The following is a 19,562-nucleotide window of genomic DNA, read 5'->3' as shown; positions in this document are numbered from 1 at the left end:
GTCTGTTCATGAATGGACTAGCCGCCATTGTCTTTACATTGGCAGGCATATAGCTAAATATAGACAATTTCTAGGAGCAGGTCTTTTTTTCTATAAACAACTCAGTTTACAGTGTGGGATTCGATTTAAATTATAGTTATATATGTATATATGTCAGGTTTTTGGATTCATTCATTTTGTAAGCAGATTTTTGGGGCTCTCACATGAAACATTCCTCTGATTGAGACTTAAATTTAGGAGGATTTGATTTGATGTATTTTAAAGGACCATCTAGGGACGGGCCTTGTGTGGCATTGGTTTACTTGCTTTACGCTGCTCCCTATACAGATACACATTCAATCTTTGCAGCCTTGAAACATGATGTTGTAAAAACACTTAGTTTTTGCTTAAAAATGGCTTGTTTATTAAGAAAACTTGACAGCCACATTAATCTAAATTAATAATAAACCATCCAGTGAAAACACTTAATGGAAGACTTTTTTTTCACTGTACAACAACATATATATTCGTATATGGTTGATCACTGCTCTGTCTGAGTATAAAATGTGGACCATGCTCAGAGATAAACTTGTTTGTAACTCTACATCTCTGTCCTCCATGTCAGGATTTCCACAGAGCACTCCCCCAAGCTGCAGATCAGGAGCCACAGTTACCTGCGTGCGGTGAGTGAGGTTTCAATCAATAGAAGCCTGGATACCCTGGACCCCAAAACCCTCCTCGACCCCAAATCGCTGCTGTCCTCACCCCAATACCGCTCACGCAATGAAAGCTACATGCGGGCCATGAGCACCATCAGTCAGGTTGGTTGCCAGCACTGCTGCCTTTACATTCACAGTGTGCCCCTCTGAATGATTTCAGCACAGATACACAGAGGCTTAAGACAGACGTGATAGGGTTTGAACTCTGGGGCTCAGGTGGGGCTTGGAGGTGCAGTAAACAAACTTAACAAACAGAGAAGATTTAGCCACGAAGATGAGGAGGGGGAATGAGGTCACTGAGGACGAGTTGAAAGCTTACACTCTGAAATGTAGTTTTGTACTTCAGTCTGTACATGACCAAGTATTACACTGAGGTTTAGTTATTTGCGTAGCTAGCTGAAGTTAGTAGCAACAGTAGTAACAATAAGTAAGTAAATGTAGAGTAGCTACACTACACTGTCTACGTAGCACAAATTTAGCTAACATTGGAATAAATCTTATTTTACTTAATAACCGCACGGCAGCAGTTGTTAAAGGGTTATTCTATTATTTTTAAAAACCTGCCCCTAATTTGACATATTTTGGGGTCTAAATGACAAACACGAGGAAACATTTTTAGAAAGGATGGACCTTTTTATGGTCCTTTTTGTTAACAGCCTTTACAATGCTCTCTTCAAAGCCACCATTGATAAAAACACATGTTATGGTCTTTTTAGCTCTAAAACTATGGGAGTTGGTGGTCTACCACTGACTCCAACAGTTAGGGTTAGGGTTGTGTTTTTATCTAATGTTGCTGTTTTTTAAAAGTTAGTTAGTTCAGCTCCCGTACAATATGGCTGACAAACAACACCACAAAAACCCATTTGTCAGTGGAGGTTGGTTTCTTTAGAGAGAGCGATGTAACGTCTGTTTCCGTCATCAATCATCTTCCTCAAAAAAGTCTGTCTCTGTAGGGATCCTTTCTGTAATGCTGTCACAATCTGAGCCTGTCAATGGCAAACAAGAACTTTAAATGGACATACTACAGACTCCAAATTATGTCAAAATACGATTTAAAAATACAGACTTTCCCTTTTATGGCTCCTCCCTACTGTGCATATCATGATTTTGCTCTACGTCTCCTGCTGGCCTGCTGTTAAAGCTCTAATTGAAGCTACAGCACATGAAACAAAGCTGTGCCCAATAAGCCTTCATTTGTCCCACCTTAACCTTACCTTGAACCTCCACTTGCATTACTCCCCCTGAACCTAGCCCTAATTACCATTAACAGACCAAATTGCCCTATTAACTCCTCTAAGAGCAGTTTTAATGTCCTCCTCTGCATGAATGTAACCATAAACCCCCCTTCAAATACCTCTGACAGTATTGTCTTTTTTTGGTCTTGCCACTGAGATCCATTTAATTACTCTCTTCTTGGTTGACAGGTCACCATCACCATGGTAGCAAATCACAGATAGCCCTGCCCTAAACCATACTCAATGTTCTATTTGACTCTAAATGGGGTCATTATTAACTAAATGAACTGCTGTTGAAAAAACTTGGTTTCCTAGAGAAATAAAGAGTCTGAATATTATATTCAGAATCTCTTTTTGCAACCAGTGGAGTCGTTCCCCGCTGCCTATGAATGCAGGTTCAAAGCACTGCCGTATTGGCTTCACTACTGAAATGAAAAGGGTAAATCCACTTCTTATATACTGTCTATGTCAAGGTTTCGATGTTCACAAAAAGGTGAGGACCAAGATGCAGACTTAGATTAATATATATATACATATATATATATATATATATGATTTAATTAACAAAAGGCAAAAACAAAGTAATAAGACCAACAAAAGATAAAAGGGAACCAAAGTCAGAGCAAAGTCAGAGCAAAAAGCTTACTTCCACAGAACCCCGGAAAACAAAAGTCCAACTGAAAAATCCAACAAAAACAGGGAGCCGGGTATTCCAAAATCCAAAATAATACACAGGCAAACACGGGTATCCAAACTGAAGACGTACCTAGAGTTTTACAGACAAAGACCAAGACAATGGACTGGCAACGAGACCGGGGAGCACAAAGACTAAATAAACTTAGGAGGTGAGGCTAATCAGACACAGGTGAGACAATCAAGGGCAGGTGAAAACAATCAGGGCAGAGCACACAATCAAACAAGCGGGAAACACAAAGGCAGGAAGTGGATCAACACAAGAGTCAGGTGACAAAGTAAAACAGGAAATTATCTAACCAATGAGACGCAAATGAAATACGAAACAAGACTAAATTGTGACCCGAACATGGAATACACTATACACAAAACAAAACAATGAGAGCTCATGACAGGGAGACAAAGCGACAAGGTAAAACAAGAAATATTATCTGAGCCCCGAAATACAAGTCAAAAACATAACTAAACTAGAAGAACTCATTACAGTCTATGGTGTGGTTGCATTCTGTGATTTCTGGTTAGGAGGAAGCTGCTCAAAGTCAGTGTGTGTCAATGACACACAAGTCAACAGTTTTAAAAGGAGAACTCTTATCGACCAAAAAAACATCTATGAATGTGAGCTGCAAAGTTATGACCAAACCCTCCTCCGGTCTGCAGCAGTGTTCGCGTTAGTCTTTAGACGAAAATGCTCATCAGGTCCCATCACATTTTAGTCATTTTAAGTTCTAGGCAGCAACAACTGAAAACATTTAAGTCCAGTTTTAATCAATAAAAAGTCGTTACATTTTATTCAAAAAGTTTTTTCTCTTGAGAAAATATGCCACATAGTCCCACAGGCCGCTAGCAAGCAAACCCTTATTAAACAAATCTTTTGCATCTTCAACTCTGACAAACAATTGTGTGCCTTTTTTAAAAATGAACTATTTTGACATTTTCAGCAGCACCCACCTCCTGTTTTCCCCTCCTCTCTCTCTGTCTGATCTTCCTCTGATGTCCTCACCTGTCCTCCTGCAGCTGAGTGAGCTGGAGCTCAACGGGCAGATCGAGCAGGTGTGTGAGCAGGTCTACAGTGCGTTGCAATCCCAGGCCATGGAGGCTGCCATGGACAGCATGGAAACCATGGACACACTGCCTATGCCGGGATGCTTCCGGATGCGAAGCCACAGCTATGTGAGGGCGATCGACCAGGGCTGTGCGGGGGAGGAGGAAGGAGAGGGAGGGAGACCACTGCTCCTGCTGCCATCCTCCCCACCACGCACATCTGCCACCACCGTGAGAACCATCCAGAGCAGCACAGGTAGGGCACCACAAAACGAGGATGGATGCTCAATCTGAGTGTTTTATTTCTTATTCACTTTAGGTGGGGCAAAACTTTCCTGCCACGAGCCACATAGAGGGCTTCTACCAAAGAGATTATGTGAAAGGGATGTTCAGATTTTTGGTGCAAAACAGCCAGTTTGTTTGTCTCATGTGGCGTAAAAGAGTCTTCTGGATATCATCAGGGTGACACTGATATGCGATACCTTTATACTGAGTACAGCACTGCTGTGTGCTCGGGGGCAGTTTGACAGTCCAACACAACGTCATGCAGAAAGAATTATGAAACGCTTCGGGTCACAGTTACATGCTTAACTGCACTCTGCTGTGTACTGTGACAATGAAGCAGAAATCTCATAAAGATAATCTTGTAAAAACCAAAAAAGGCGGCCTTTCTTCATGATACTGAGACGAGAACATGCCAGAGAGGATGCCGTAGGGGGACTGGCTGCTTACTGTAGAGTGTTGGCGGTCTGGTATTAGGATTGTCTCTCTTTTTAAAAGTGCTCAGCTGCTGATGACCTACATTTTCTGCTCCTCCGAGGATTCTTATATGGTTAGTCAAGAGGATACATGGAGGCACACATAAGAACAAATGTGTATGTATATTTTACAGTCATGCACACTGCACTCACAAAGTACAGTAAATGGTTAGCTCCACATGATTGAAAATAGCGCTGGTAGATATTTGTCCAATGCCCAATGAACTGAATTATCCACTCATGCCTATTGTGCATCTCTACCACCACAGGACTGTCACAGTACATTTGCACACATGTTTATTTAATTGGTTTATCCAATAAAATCTAAGACACACGGCTCAAAAACACAAAGGAAAAAATGACCTGAAAAGTGTCATTACTGTTCTGGTTCTTGTTGCTACCAAGAGCAAATGTTATTGACCGAGCCCCATCGAGCCCCTGCAGTTAAATCATGTACTGTGGATTGACGTCCGCCGGTTATTCATAAAATCATGCAGTTATGTTTTACCAAAAAAAGGGGTCTTGGAAGAGTCTTGTGTTTACTCATCTTAGACGTATTTATGACAATAAGTGAAAAAGTTAAAAGGGAGCACAGTGGCTTTGGAGACTTGCCTCAGCCTGGGCAACATAGACTGGATAAAAAGATGGACGAAGCTTCTCCACCACCTCTCATTGTACTTATTTGAAGCCAAAATACTTGTGAGTGGGCTCTGCCATCTTTCGCTGGTGACGTTATTCGGAGCCAGAGACGGTGCAGTAGAGATCGGTGGGTGGAGCCACAATAACGATGTCCCGCCCCTTCCTCTACCCAAATCACACATTTACCTCGTGGCCCTGACGTGTTGGAGCCCTCAGGTGGGCTCAGTCTGCAGCAGAACAGCTTCTTGTGTCGGTTTGAAGAAGATATTCACGCTTATGGAAAGTTCAATGAGTCTTGTGTTAGTGTTAGTTATGTCTCCTCTCCTCTGTGCTCGCCCTTCCTCCTCTACTCTGCTGCTCAGGAACAGAACGCTGCATTTCACCCTCTTTTTATAGCATCAAATTGTCAAAAAAAATGAACACTTGGACATAAATCAGCATGACTAGAACTAGCTATAATGACAGAAACCATGTTTGAGAAAAATGTATTTGACATGTATTTTGATTTTATAGTTTGAGCCATGTCCCATCTGTTAACATGGAGGAGGCAACCTATACTGTAGCCAGTCAGCAGGGTGCTGCACACCATGAGACTCGCTGCCTTTAATCCTTAAATTAAATCCTGCCTTAAATACAAATAAACACAGGAGGAAAACGAGGAAACAATTTTCATTCATCTCATCAACACATTCAAATGTTAACTTGTTGTATACCAGAAAATATTACAAGAAGTATGACAGATAAAAATGCTAAGCTATAGGGACAGTGAGTATATAAATGAATAATTCATTATTGACCCGATTACGGATATAGCGACTCATCATGAATTTTTGAGCTGGAATGAAAATAGATATGGATGTTGCACCTATATGACTACGCACAGATACTAATAGTTTGATTAAAGAACATCTAACATTTTTATACATTTTCAAGCAGTTGTAGTGCTGACCACCATCTGGACAAACTACATGATACTACATGAAAGTGGTCATTAGCTGGAAACATTAACTGCAAATCAGCTCACATAAAACTACAAGGTGTTGTTTTACACTTGCTTCACAAAACAGGAAAAAATATAATAAACTTTGTACATAAACATTTTAAACATTTTTTTATTGTCGCACCTTTAATTTGCATTGATTTTCTCTTGTTGCTGTGGAAAAAGCAAGTTAAAACATAGTCCAACACAGGGTTTTCCTTTCAATTGTTTGTCAAAATGAGTTTTAAATCAGATGATTTGACTTCAGTGTTGCCAGAACTTTTGGACTGATTCAGTGGAGTCTGGCCCACCTTGCATTTAAAGAAAGGTTTCCTGCTGTAGCTGTCTGCTCATTATATAAATGCACACATTAAAGCTGTGATAAAACCATATATATAAACCATAATAGAGTTATGTGAAAATAAAGACATATGTCAAGTGGACATAAGAATATAATTTAGATGAGTTTCAGAGTTCTTGATGGGAGAGGGCAGTGTAACGGGTGAAGCAGAATGATGTCATGGTTAATGAGGGAGAAGAGAGACAGATTGAATGTATGCAGAAGGCTCAAAAAAGGGTCAAAAACCAAAGACAGAAAATGACACAGAGACACAGAAATGGGGGTGAAATAATAAATATCTACGTGACTCAAAGAGTGACAGAGGGTTCAGTAGTAAAATGTGTGTAAAAGCAGAGCAGGCTGATGAGCCATGTAAGCTCAGTTAATCACCTCCTCTCATTGTGCCTCCTCACAGATCAGCTCTCTGTGTTCTGCTTTCAGCCGCCGAGGGCACACTTGACATCAGCCATATAACTTTCACATAAAGAAAAGACTTTGAGAGATTGGCCTTCATGCAGTACACTCTAAAAAGCCTCTCTGGAATGCTTTCACTAGCGATGTCTGACCTTTGTTGAATGTGTTTCTATGAAACTATGAATAGCTAGGTTGTTGACAAAGTTCATTCAGGTTTTCTCGCATATTTATAAAAAAAACCTCTCCTTTGTTCATATCCACTCAGCTGCAGGGAATAGATTCCTAAAACACGTGCAGATACCTGCAGGAGCTACGCACAGCTGCCTTCATTTCAGGTTGAACTGGTAGAGGAGTCTAATCTAATAACTTTTTGTCAAATTCAAGGAATATCTCCCAACGGTCTCCTGGCTGACCGCTCTGTGTGCGCTGAATAACTCAGGTACCCTGCTGGCTCTGTAAAAGGGAAACACAAAGTTGCTGATTGATCCACACAACATGACTTCACACAATTAGCAACACGTAGCAAAAGATCTTTCACTGCACTCCGAATGCTGCTGGCTTCTCTTCCTCTTCCCATCCTTGCCCACAAAGAATGGAGTTACACCCTCATAGCGATAAAAATGACCACTTATTGAGGCTTATTTAGCAGACGCTTAAGATTCCAACATATCGCTTGTAATAATTCGTTTTTAAAGTTGTTTCCTTGGCAATGTGCGTCTGTGAATTTGGGGGTTGGAGCTCTAAGGAGCACTGAGGGGAGGTTGCTATTTTTTTGCAGTGGGGTTCAAATATCAACCAATTTTCTCCAGAGATGCACACCCCACCTTTTCACATGTAAATATATATGACAAATATACAATGTTATAACAATAGAACATTTTTGTGTGGGCTGGTAGTGGCTACTTAACTGCAGTTGGAGGTGGTGGAGCAGCTGACATTGGTCTGACATTGATGGTGGTGGTCATGCAGGCCAGGCCAGCTGATGGCACTTGGCCAAGTTAGAGATAAATGTATCTGAGCAGTGGAGAGGCCACTGAGTGCAGCTGTTACTGATGCCCACTGGACAAGGTTGTGCCCAAAAACGTCATGCGAGTCAGGAAAGGGAAAAAGTTTTTGCATAATTTAAAGCCGTTACTTCATATATGTAAAGTCATCAAGTTCACGCTCCCTTGTGTGGGAGTCATGCAAATGTTTGGCGGCTGCTGAAGCTTGAGAGAAGAGAGGCGATGGGAAAGTTATATTTAGGTAAGACCTATGGAAAGGAAAAAGCTTAGCAAGCAGCGACAGCATCAGCATAAAATCACCACCTTCTAAGTCATCAATGCTCATTGAAAGTAGGTTCACCCTTCATGGATTCAACTCATAGAACACATTAGAGGTAGACTATAGTTTCTCATTACAGGATATGACTTGTCTGTGTCAGCTGTGTGTTGCTGCTGAAACATGTCGGAGTCTAGTGCTTACGGTCCCGCACACTGTATGAAGGATTTGAAGATTGGTGGGGAAGTCAGTTGATGCCGAAAGGATAGAGAGTACGAGGGCACCTGGTGGATGTTTACAGGATGGCAGGTTTGGGAAGTCAGAGGAAAGAACATTATGGTAGATGTGAGCAGGACCTGAGACAGGGACAGCGAGAGAGAGCAATGAAGACAGCTGGATATGAGAGAGAGGCTGAAGGGAGTGGCTGAGGCAGACAATAAAGCAGCCAAGCAGTTTCTTTACACACTTTATGTCAGTCAAAGTAGCTGACATCACAGAGCAAGAGGCTAAAGATCCCTCTTTCAAAGGAGGCCCCAGTGAACCTTTACCATTCTGCTGATGCATCAAAAGCCAAGTGACGCGCTGCCCTGACCCTGTCCAAAAGCAAGCAGAGCATTCTGCTGAAACACTTGAAATACAACAAGCGGGCAGAGGCGCAGAGACATGGATGAGGAGGAAGGCTTTACTCCCTGCTAATTTACCTCCCTCTATGAGGATTTATTCATATTCCAAGTCTCGTCCTCAGGCACCCCTACAGCCAACACTCAAAGTTTGGACCTAAGTCTTAGTATTACAGATGGAGGAGGCTGAAGATACATGTGGCCAATTACAGAGAAGAGATTCTGGTGGAGTCACCATATCTCCTAGAAATCATGTTTTATCCAACTAATCTGCAGAGGCAAATATGTTCCAAAGCAACCTTAATGCTAACTGATTTACGTTTAACTGATACTAAACATATCACAGAAACATCAATGTTTTTCATGTGTAGCATTATCAGCATGACCAGGATGTTTAAGCAGCTCTTGGTTAAAGAGGGATCATGGTCTGCAGAGATACAGAACACAATATTAACATCGACATTTAACTGAAATCACACTTTTCCCCAGAACTTCCCGCACACCTGAGTCGGGATGTGAATCATGATCACACTACTGCACTTTGTACACCACCTTTCACTCCGACCATCTTCCCTACAATCTCTTATATCTCTCTCTTGTACTCAAACATGTTGCTCGATCATAATCAAGGTTGCCATTACGTTGGTCACTTAAACAACTGGGGAAGCTATTTAATACTACATGAACATAAACAGGGTTAAACACAGACGTTGCCAGTTATGACTTTCTTATTTAACTTCTGGTCTTCTCATAATTGGCTTTGCACAGTTATCCGGGCAGAACGTAGGAGATACAGGTGGATGCTCTCGATGGTTCCAATGGTGTAAGTTCTCCTCTTCTGAATCTGAGGAGACAGACTTTCTTCAATGTCCCCAGGAAGAAGAGACATTGGTGTTCCTTTCTGACCAGGGTTTAATTGTTAAGGGGCCAAGAGTGGTCATTCTGGATGTGCACTCTGTGGCACTTAAAGCCCATTTAGGGCTGTAACTAACAACTATTTTGCTTATTGATGCATCTGCCAAATATTTTAATGATGAATCGATTACTCGTTTAGTTTATTAAATGTCAGAAAGTTTTGAGAAATGCTCAAACGTCTTCAAAAATGCTTCTTTTGTCAAACAAACAGTTCACACCAAAGACTTCTCAAGACGACACAAAGCAGGAAGTCATTACATTTAAGAATCTGGAACCATTGAATGTTTTTTCTTTAAAAATGATCAAAATGAGTCACAGATTTTTTAAATCTTCAGGGATGAATCATCACAGCTCTCCCACCTATCTCACTGAGACCGGTCTGTGCACACTTCTTTGCTATTTGGATGTTTTAACACTTGTTCCAATCAGCAGCTACTTTTTGTGCGTTAGCATTAATAAAAGGTTAATATTTGAGCGACTGAGCTAGAAGCATTGTATTGTGGCAGTGTATTGTGGCATTGTATTTGTCGCTGTTCCTTCTAGCAGAGCATTGATATTTAGATATATCAGCTGCTAGCTGCATAGCTAACAAGGTGCTTTATCCCCCTCAGGCTTCATGTTATTTATGGACACACAAGCATGAATAAATGTCATTACACATCTATTTTTAAACTTTCTGGAGCCACTGGCTAAATGAAAAGCATGGTTATAACAATGCAGATAAGGATTACATGATCAGAGCTGTGAACAGCAGAGACTGAGATGGAAGCAGATATTGTGCTGCCGAGTAACAGCTCCACCCGTGGATCTGCAGAGACAAACTCTAGTTTACTCCAACAGTTCACTCATCCATCCTAAAGGCATTAGAGTTCAATTGATTGGGCTTAATGAATATTATTTTATTATCAATATAACATGATCGTACTGTGTTATCCTCCTATAGTGACAGTCCTCTGCCTTGTGTAATCTAAGGTTACTACGGTGGAATTTCATTTTACACTTCTGTTTCTCTAAATTCAGAAATAGCTTCTGAAAAAAACTGCAGTGATGTGCTGCTTATAAACTCAGATTGCTAGTTGTAGCCTCTTCCAAAGGTTCCAAACATTTCCCAAAGAAGTCTTAACTCAAGGTCATCTTACCAGCTTTTTCCAGTTTTAACCTAATCCCAGGGTCTTCCCATTAAAAGATAGAGTGTGCGCACTCCTTGTGTGGCAGGTTTTAGCCTCTCTTATAGACCTGGGTTCATCCTCCAAACATGCAGAAAGTGCTTTAATGATGCCAGGAGATGGAGAAACGAAAACTCTCTGTCCCCTCACATGTCCCTGTTTATGTAGCAAGCAGAGTGTTGTGAACGCGTCTATTACGTTGCATCTCACTATCTGAATAAAGTGCCCTTTAAATAGCGAGAAATACTGAGCCGTAGACTTTGGACCAGGTTGTTGTTGGTCTATGGTGTAATTACTTCTGTAATGCTGCTGAAGATAGCAACCCGCCACCAATGCCTCAGACCACAGCTCATTTATAGACCAACATGTCCATGTTACATTTTAGTTAAGTTACATTTATGAATAAACGTTCCCATGTTTAATTAAACACAAGCTGATAATCAAAAGAAGAGTCTATAGCCCGGAAACACAGGGGTGGAGCTGACTAAGAATTATAAAGTGAGATGTGGTTGTAGCAGTTAACACTGGAGCTGTTTGTCGAACAGATGGCTGCATTGTCTGCAAATCCATCTTATCAGAATTCGAACACATCTTTTTTCCTCTCCATCTCTGACTTTCTTTGTAGTCTCATCCTGCATCACCACCTATAAGAAAACGCCTCCACCGGTGCCGCCCCGAACCACCACCTGCTCCACAGCCTCCAAGCCCTACATCTCCATCACAGCCCAGAGCAGCACAGAGTCCGCACAGGTACTGCACTACTTTAATCCATCCCTCCTGTAGTTACAGACCACAACACCTCTCTGTGAAGTCACGCACATTATTAGTAAGGCTGAATCTACCCTGAGGGCTTATTCACACATATGGAAGCAAACACTTTGAAATGTGGAGAGCTTCTCTGCAGTTGGACTAAAAAGAATAACACCAAGTCAACGTTGTCAACCATGATTACTTTAACCCAAACTAGATTTTTCAAGCTCTTTCAACACTCTCTCTCTATTACAAATATCAAGTTGAATTCATAAGCTGTAGAACTCACTTTCCTTCAGTTTAAAGTCGAGGTGAAATGAAAAATGTCATTTTAATCCTTTTAGATCACATCCCCGGTAATATTGTGCATCTATTTGACAATATCGGCCAAAAAAAATACAGAAAATCCATTTTTTCATATTCTAATATCAAAATCTGATCTTTTTTTCTTCCTGTAAAAAAAAAATATCACGTGTGCTTACGTAGGCTAGAACCAACCAATTTCAACCAATCAATCTGCAACATTTAGCCGCAGAGCACCAAGAACGCTCGGTCAGTTAGCTAGCTACTGCGCTGTGGAGAACGTCTGTCTACGCCCACTTCTCAAAGATCAAATCAAATCCCTCTAATGATATGTCCCGCCTGCACGTCCTGTTTCACTCGGAAATACGTCACGATACGGAAGCTAGATACTCTCGAAATGCCGTTTCAGCTCAACTTTAATACACTTTGGGAAGAAGAGCACCATGAAAATAAGATTAGATAAGATAAGATTAGATAGACTTTATTGATCGCCCATTGGGGGAAATTCACTTGTAAAGGACAGGGTAAAACAAGTGATAGACAAAAAAATGCAAGGACGAAAAAACTAATAAAATACAAATATAATATTAATAATAAATAAATACACTATGTAAACCTTTCACTTATTGTTGATGGTTAAGTTTTTGTACAAAGACACACACGGTGTGTAACTTGCCCTTGTTATGAGCATGACACCCTTTAAGATTGCGCGGCCTCCTTGCAGTGAGGTTAATTTTCATAAAGAGGGGTCAAATTTGCGCCAAATGAACGCATTTAACTTTATTTAAATATTTATATAAAAGCACCCAGAGGCTCTGCTTATTAGCAGTGGTGATTAACTATTGAGACAAGACTAGAAAAAGGTGCAAGATGTAAATGATAAAAAGTTGCTTGGTGCGCCTAAAACGTTGCCAGTTGTCCTTCATATTTTTAAAGTGAAACATCATAACCCATTATGTTGCTTCCTAGAGTGAACCACTGGTTTTGTTGGCTTCTTTGCTCAAGATTGAGAGGGTGCAACTATGAGTAGCATAAAAAGCAGCAGTAACAATGCTGCAGTAGTAAAAGCTTTACTGCTGAAGCCCTGCTAGGCTAAGAGAGCTGACAGTTTAAACAGCTCTGAATTACTGTACAACAGGACAACAGCTTGGCAGACTTCAATAATCTCGTCTAAGATGTTCTTTCAATGATCTTTCTTCACTCGGAGCTCGTTTATCCATAGAGGGCTCCTCCCTCAAACAAACATTCCCAGTGAATGTTTACAGTAAACTGAGTCGACACAGGACGTCAGCTGCAGATAGCTTGTTTGTAGGTGCTGAGCTTGTTTTTTGGTTTTGATTCCTTCAGTCCTTCCAAGGTTTTCACAGGAAGCAGATTAAATCATCTCCTTCTCAAAACAAAGACACTGTCATTAAAACTGAAATTTGAAACTGAAAGTTGTATTTGCTTCCTTCACACATGTACACTATGTACTTGTTGTGATGTAATAGCTGGGGTGAGACTGACACACACAAAAAACAATAATACACAAAACGAGCTGTTTACTTTGGCTGACTCTCTGTGTCTTAAAAGCAATGTATAATGTTTTTTTTTAACATTAACCAGGATGCATATATGGAAGAGGAGGGGCCCAGAGGCGACATGACCATTCAGTCAGGGCTCAGTAACTCAACAGAAAGCATTGACAGCATGAAGGCCTTGACAGCTGCCATAGAAGCGGCTAATGCACAGGTAAGAGCTTCTATATTGTGTTTCATTGTTATTTTTGAATGGATTATAAATGTTCAATTCAATATTTGCTTTCTGCATTCATTCATAATTTAGGGAAGCAACTCTTTTAATTGGCTTTCAGAATATTGTGTTCACAATGTACATTTTGTCTGTTCTCATTATTCACATGTAGGTCCACGGACCAGCCAGTCAGCATGTCAGTAATAGCACCATGACAGCCAGTACCCCCACACCTGTCCTGAGCAGGGGGCCAGTTCATGAAGGCCACCGGGATGACTACAGGAAAGAAGCTTTCCGGAAGGGCAAATGTCTCTCCATAGGCATCCAGGTATTAATGAGACTGAAGTGTGGGTGGAGCAACGCAGAGGAGCAGGCTAGAGGATATCATTTGCTTAATTTGTGTTACTTACACATTAAGGAGAGCATGTATATCTGTAGTTATGCATAGTTTATGCCCACAAGTCACTACTACCTCCCATATAAAGAGACCTTTGACTTTTCACACACAGTAAAACTTGGTTTTCACTTGAATTCATCAGAATTTTCCTTTTCGTGATGTGACTGATGTCAATCACTGAGTTGTAATTAGAGCCCTCAGCCCCCTTTCACAAAAAGAAGTACAGATAAATGAAAGAAATACTATGCTTTAATATCATCAATAGTCGTGATTATCAGGGATTTATCCTGTTGTCTCCTACAGGTGGATGGACCAGAGGAGGTTCCAGATCTAGAGGACCCATCTAAGTTCACCTCTGTAGGGGTCCAAGTGGAGGATGACAGAGGGTACTTATTGTTTTTTCTTTGACTTTTATGACCTTTTGGAGCATTTATTTGACCATAAAATATCTACAGGGTATATAAAAAATACAGGGCGTTTGGTTCCATCCATACATCCATCATGCACACATCTTTACAGCTTATTCTGTTCAGGGTTTGGGGGGGGAGGGGCTTCACCAAACAGTGACCTCAAGCAAGCACAGGGGCAGTTTGCAGTCGAGTGGGAAGCAATTGTGTTAAAAGTCAGCACCTCCAAGTCTGAGGCCGTGGTTCTCTGGCAGAAAGCAGCGGATCGCTCCCTTGGGAGTGAATTACTGCCTTAAGCAAAGTAATTCAGGGTTAAATGGATGATGAGATTGGTTGGGCAGCATCAACAGAGTAATGTAGGCCGTTGTACTGTAGTGAAGAGGGAGATGACCCGGAAGGCAAAGCAAAGTAACGCTGTGAGTTATCTGGATGTAACTCCAGTTCTGTAAGTCTGGAAGTGAATAAAATAATGTAAACACATATACTTTGGGGAATATAAAGAACAATATAGCCTGATCATTTATAAAACAAGGCTCTAGTGTAGCTGGGGTGCTCTCAGCAAAATCAAAACCTAATTTTACCATCTTCATTGAATTAAATATGAAATCAAGGTAACTGGCTCATATTTAAGGCTTTAAGAGAGTCACAGATTTTCTAAGACCATAGAATCAGTCCTGTTACATATGTTGTATTTTCCTTCAGACTTTGATTTGAGACAGATTTAGAAGTCTAGCTGAGTCATCTCCGGCTGCCATGTAATTATTTCTCTCTCTGGTCACAAACAAACACCCACACACTCCTCTGCCAAGGTTATCCTCTGTTATAAACTCAAAAAAAAAACAGTGGCTGAGGACACTTTCCACTGCCTTCTAAACACAATGCAGTTTTCTTTACAGCCCTGTCTGTTAAATGGAGTGTGCTTTTCTAGTCTTTTCGACCACTCAAAGCTGCTTTTACACTACATGTCACATTCACCCATTCACACACACACACTGATGACAGAGGCTGCTACGTAAAGTGACCAACTGTCAATCAGTTATCACATTCATACCCGTTGGCTATGCCACCGGGAGCAATCTGGGGCTCAGTGCCTTGTGCAAGGACACTTTGACATGTGGGGATCGAACCTCCAACCTTCCGACTGAAAGACTCTACCACTGAGCCACAGTGGCCCAATTCAAGCTACTTATCAACCCCCCTGTGCTAAAATATGGTGATTGTTAAATAAGTCCAATAACATAGGAACCCCTCTGGTTCTAACTGGGCATGACGTTCTCCAAATCCTCTCCCTCCACATTGTTTCATTGCTGTGACCTTTTAAGTCCTCAGCAGAACTCCGGACTCCCTTTCCAGATCCCCACTAACTCTGAGAAGGTCAAATACTCAATGCTGCCGAGGGAGAGCACCATGTTTTTTCATGCTGGCTCAGAGCAGGCCTGGTGGAGGGCCGGATAACAGACTCTCCCCAGTCTGGTTAAACACTGAAATAGGACTATGTGACAAATGTTTGAATTTTGCAATAGTTTGGGAGAAGAGGAGGGAAATCTTGACTGTTTTCTCCCTCTTGTGGTCAGGTATCGTCGGTTCCAGCGCTCCAACAGTGTGACAGCTGCTGTACAGGTAAGTTTCCACTACTGTTGTTGCTCAGCTCAAATAGCAAAATGATTTTGTCATCAATAAATTTACTTTTACAAGTTGGGAAAATAAAACGTTTTAAGAGATCACATATTTGTTGAGAGTTGTTGATTTAACTGGTATCCACCTGCAAGTGTGTATGAGTCTTTAGAGACCATCGAACTTTAGTGTTACCTGTCATTCTAAGACATGATTTATTCATGTGTTTGTTTTAGCTTATGGAGAGAAGCCAGCTCATTCTTGCTTAACTTTCATTGCTCTAACTAATTTGCCATTGTACTGAAGTTGGCATTCTGAAATAGCTTGAAGTTCATTCTGCCCTTCTGTGCTATAGGGTGGACCCTGATATGTAGCCCAGAAAAAAACAGTTTTAGAAGTAGGAAATCAAGCTTCTAACTTTGTAATGTAAGCATGCTCGTCTCTATATAGGCACATGCAGCATCACTATGTTCAGGATTGCAGTGAAAGTTTGTTTCTTGAAGAGAGCCCTGAGGTGGGGGTCCTCATGGGTCCAGACCAGAACCCTGACGGATCCAGGAAATCTGTTTCGAAAAATCTGTTACGACCTGGCTTTAAAAATATATATATGCCCCGACAAGTTTATTACAGCAGCGGGAGATATTACAGACCTGACTTGCTGCATGAGAGAGAGATTACTCCTGCTTTGGGTGTGGTTTATTGATTCCACAAGCTGGCAATAAAAATTTCGATTAAAAATGCTGTTAGACTGCTAAAAAAACTTTTAATTGCTCTATAAATGAAGTTTATTATTATTATTATTATTATTATTATTATTATTATTATTATTATTATTATTATTAAATAATGTCAAATAGTAAATAATTTCTAACGAATGTGATTAAACATGATGTTAATGATGTTTCACTTTGTCATTTAAAAAAAAAAAAAGTTATTCTATTGTCACCTGGCTCTCAGATCCATAACAGTCTGCAACAACAAATAGGCTTTACTTAAAAGCTCTACGTTCCCTTACTTGTCATCTTTATCCACAGTTTGCATTAATGAGAGCCAGACACAGGAGATGCTGCTGGTCATGTGCCTTTTCTGATCCACTGGGTTTTACACATAGACCTGCAACCTGGTGTAATGGAATGTGACCCAACTAAACATAATAAGACATGGACATGAACCTGTAGGACTGAGATTGGATCCTGGGGTCCAAGTACACCCGTATAGACCTCCACCCCGAGATACACCAAGGTTCTGATGATGGCTGTCTTGTTGATTCTCACCTGTTCAGAGAGTCTGCTTTGATCAGCTTGAGAATCAAACACATTGACAGACAGACCTGAGATCCATGCCAATAAAATTAAGCTGTACTCATCCCAGTTAGACTGATTATTATACAAAGCTAGTGGACCTGTAATGGTCATACATAACAGACATGCACCCCTCATTGAGCAAGGTATTGAGATGTATTTGTTGTTGCCTCCAGGCAGATCTGGACATGCCGGACCATCTGGACACCCCTCTAGATTCAGACACTGACATTGAAGTCCTGTCATCCGGTATCCTCTCTCGACAATACTCTCGCGATGCTGCCACCTCCACCGTCAGCATCCAGGGCTCAGGGAACCACTACCACGCCTGTGCCTCTGATGACTATGAGGATGTTGGTTTTGACCCATCCATCCTCCCACCTCCAGACCCCTGGATAGACAGTGTAACAGATGACCCACTTGATGTCAACTTCAACAGCTCTTCTATTCTCGAGGTATGGAGGAGCCCACTCAGTGAGAACAGACCGAGGGGTTTTCAAGACAAGATAAACTCAGCATTATTTTCATCCTTTGTTCGTGCCTTCCTGATGCTAAGCCGTTGTTTAGCTGCAAAGTGAATGTTTTTGTGTGAAAAATGTAAGAAACTATGTGCAATGTAAAAGAACAGCTTGTGGTGATCAACCAACAGAGAACTACCACTGACTCTGGACTTCCCGTTGTCTGTGTGGGGTTGTAGCCTCCCACAAATCAGTCAACCTAGTTTTGAGCAACAGCAGGCACCTGTTGTCATTTAAAACACTCTGAGAATCCAATTACCCACAAGCCCCGGCACCAAACAGCTTTCAGACAGACTTGGAGACCTTCTGGTATATTTTCTTGTTTATTGTCTGAGGAGATTCACAGCGTAGATGTGTTCTGACTTGATACCACATACATGTTATGTCACACCTGGGGGCATAATGGGAGCGATAATTTCAGTTAATTTTCTAGAATTGATTGATCAAAATTACACTGTATTTTCTTGCTAACTATATGTTCTTGTTCTACTGATACAGGCGCCCATTTGTTTCCATTCATTGTTTTAAAAAAACACCTAAAGTAGCCATAAACTCAGAGACCATAGGGGAAAATGTTAATAGAGATAATATTTCAAAGCAAAAAACATCATTCTCATTCTCTCTCATAGACTTCTATAGACTTCGTCTTGCAACCAGTGGCAAGTTGTTTTGCTTGTTGGACCATTACTGTAACCTACTGTGCATTTAATGAAGTAGCACTACACTGGCAGTGGGGCTGTGCATCCCAATGCCTTCATGTTCCACTGTGTCCTCGTGCATGAGCATGAGATAAAAACCACTGCTCCACATTATTGGCTTTGAGACACAGTTGTGCCTCTGCAGGTGTGTCTCTAAATGTTCTAAACGTCTGAATATGGAAATGGCAGGTGGTGCAGCGGTCCGTGTGTCAAAGAGATGGACGCTGGTTTCTGAAGCTGTTGCAGGCAGAGACTGACCGCCTTGAGGGCTGGTGTCGACAGATGGAGCTCGACCAGCGGGAGAACGACCTGCCGGAAGAAAGTAGGTCTTTGTGTGTGTGTGTTTGCCATGTCTTGACTTAAAGGTGAATTTCTGAAATGTAAATGAGTCGTTCATGCAGTTTTGGTATTGTTATAGTAGATTGCTTCCAACAGGCTTCAATGGCTGCAACACAAACCTTTCGCTCTCTTCCATGCCACCAGACTCTGTTGATCTGATAGCTAAATGGAGTCATCAAACTCTGCTGAGCTTCAAACCATATTCCACAAATATTGTGTTGGATGTAATCTTACTATTTAAAATACCAAAGTTACATGTTAAAACAAATTACCTAACCAGCTGTTCCCATGTTCTGAGAGGTTAAATTACTGGTGGATTAGAAGAGAGCGATGTCACAAACCCTAACAAAAGGAAAATCTCTGCAGGGATGTCATGTTGTAATGTTTCTGTTATGTTGTCAGACATCTGAAATCCCCTTTAGGTATCTATGTCACTCTTTATGGAAGGCTCATTTGATTGTCTCTAAAATCTGTAATTATAAGTTAAAAATATGAGTCTGCCTTTTTCCATGACATAAGTGGCTTCATCACATAATGTCAACTTCTTTTCTCTTTCCCAACCACTGTTCTATTTGCTTGTGACCTTATTGTCTACCTTTAACCCCTTGTCACAAGGTCTGTGTCTGCTTCATTTACTCATAATTGTAAAAGTGTTCTTGGAGGCCTGAAAATGTGAATCTTCAAAGGTTTCACAAGAACAGAGTAAATATGACAAAAAAGTAAAAAACAACAACAAAAACAAAGTA

The 19,562-nt window shown here is 41.0% G+C and overlaps 1 protein-coding gene across 2 annotated transcripts in view; it reads left to right on the top strand.

Moving 5' to 3' along the window:
* Positions 1–19,562, top strand: part of LOC138611065 (disks large-associated protein 1-like) — an 82,886-nt gene that overhangs the window by 51,501 nt on the left and 11,823 nt on the right. For both annotated transcript variants that reach the window (XM_069683966.1, XM_069683965.1), the window contains exons 5-13: positions 605–800; positions 3,641–3,923; positions 11,384–11,508; positions 13,417–13,542; positions 13,715–13,870; positions 14,243–14,325; positions 15,921–15,966; positions 17,438–17,716; positions 18,667–18,799. In XM_069683966.1, coding sequence (XP_069540067.1) covers positions 605–800; positions 3,641–3,923; positions 11,384–11,508; positions 13,417–13,542; positions 13,715–13,870; positions 14,243–14,325; positions 15,921–15,966; positions 17,438–17,716; positions 18,667–18,799 — 1,427 coding nt within the window. The remainder of the gene's footprint in view (positions 1–604; positions 801–3,640; positions 3,924–11,383; positions 11,509–13,416; positions 13,543–13,714; positions 13,871–14,242; positions 14,326–15,920; positions 15,967–17,437; positions 17,717–18,666; positions 18,800–19,562) is intronic.

The sequence above is a fragment of the Semicossyphus pulcher genome, unplaced genomic scaffold (genome assembly GCF_022749685.1).
Source record: "Semicossyphus pulcher isolate SPU_LCO1_2020_fin unplaced genomic scaffold, fSemPul1.0.p SCAF_7, whole genome shotgun sequence".
Classification (NCBI taxonomy): Eukaryota; Metazoa; Chordata; class Actinopteri; order Labriformes; family Labridae; genus Semicossyphus; species Semicossyphus pulcher.
Note: the sequence above shows the minus strand (reverse complement) of the source record. Positions and strands in the feature narration are given on the sequence as shown.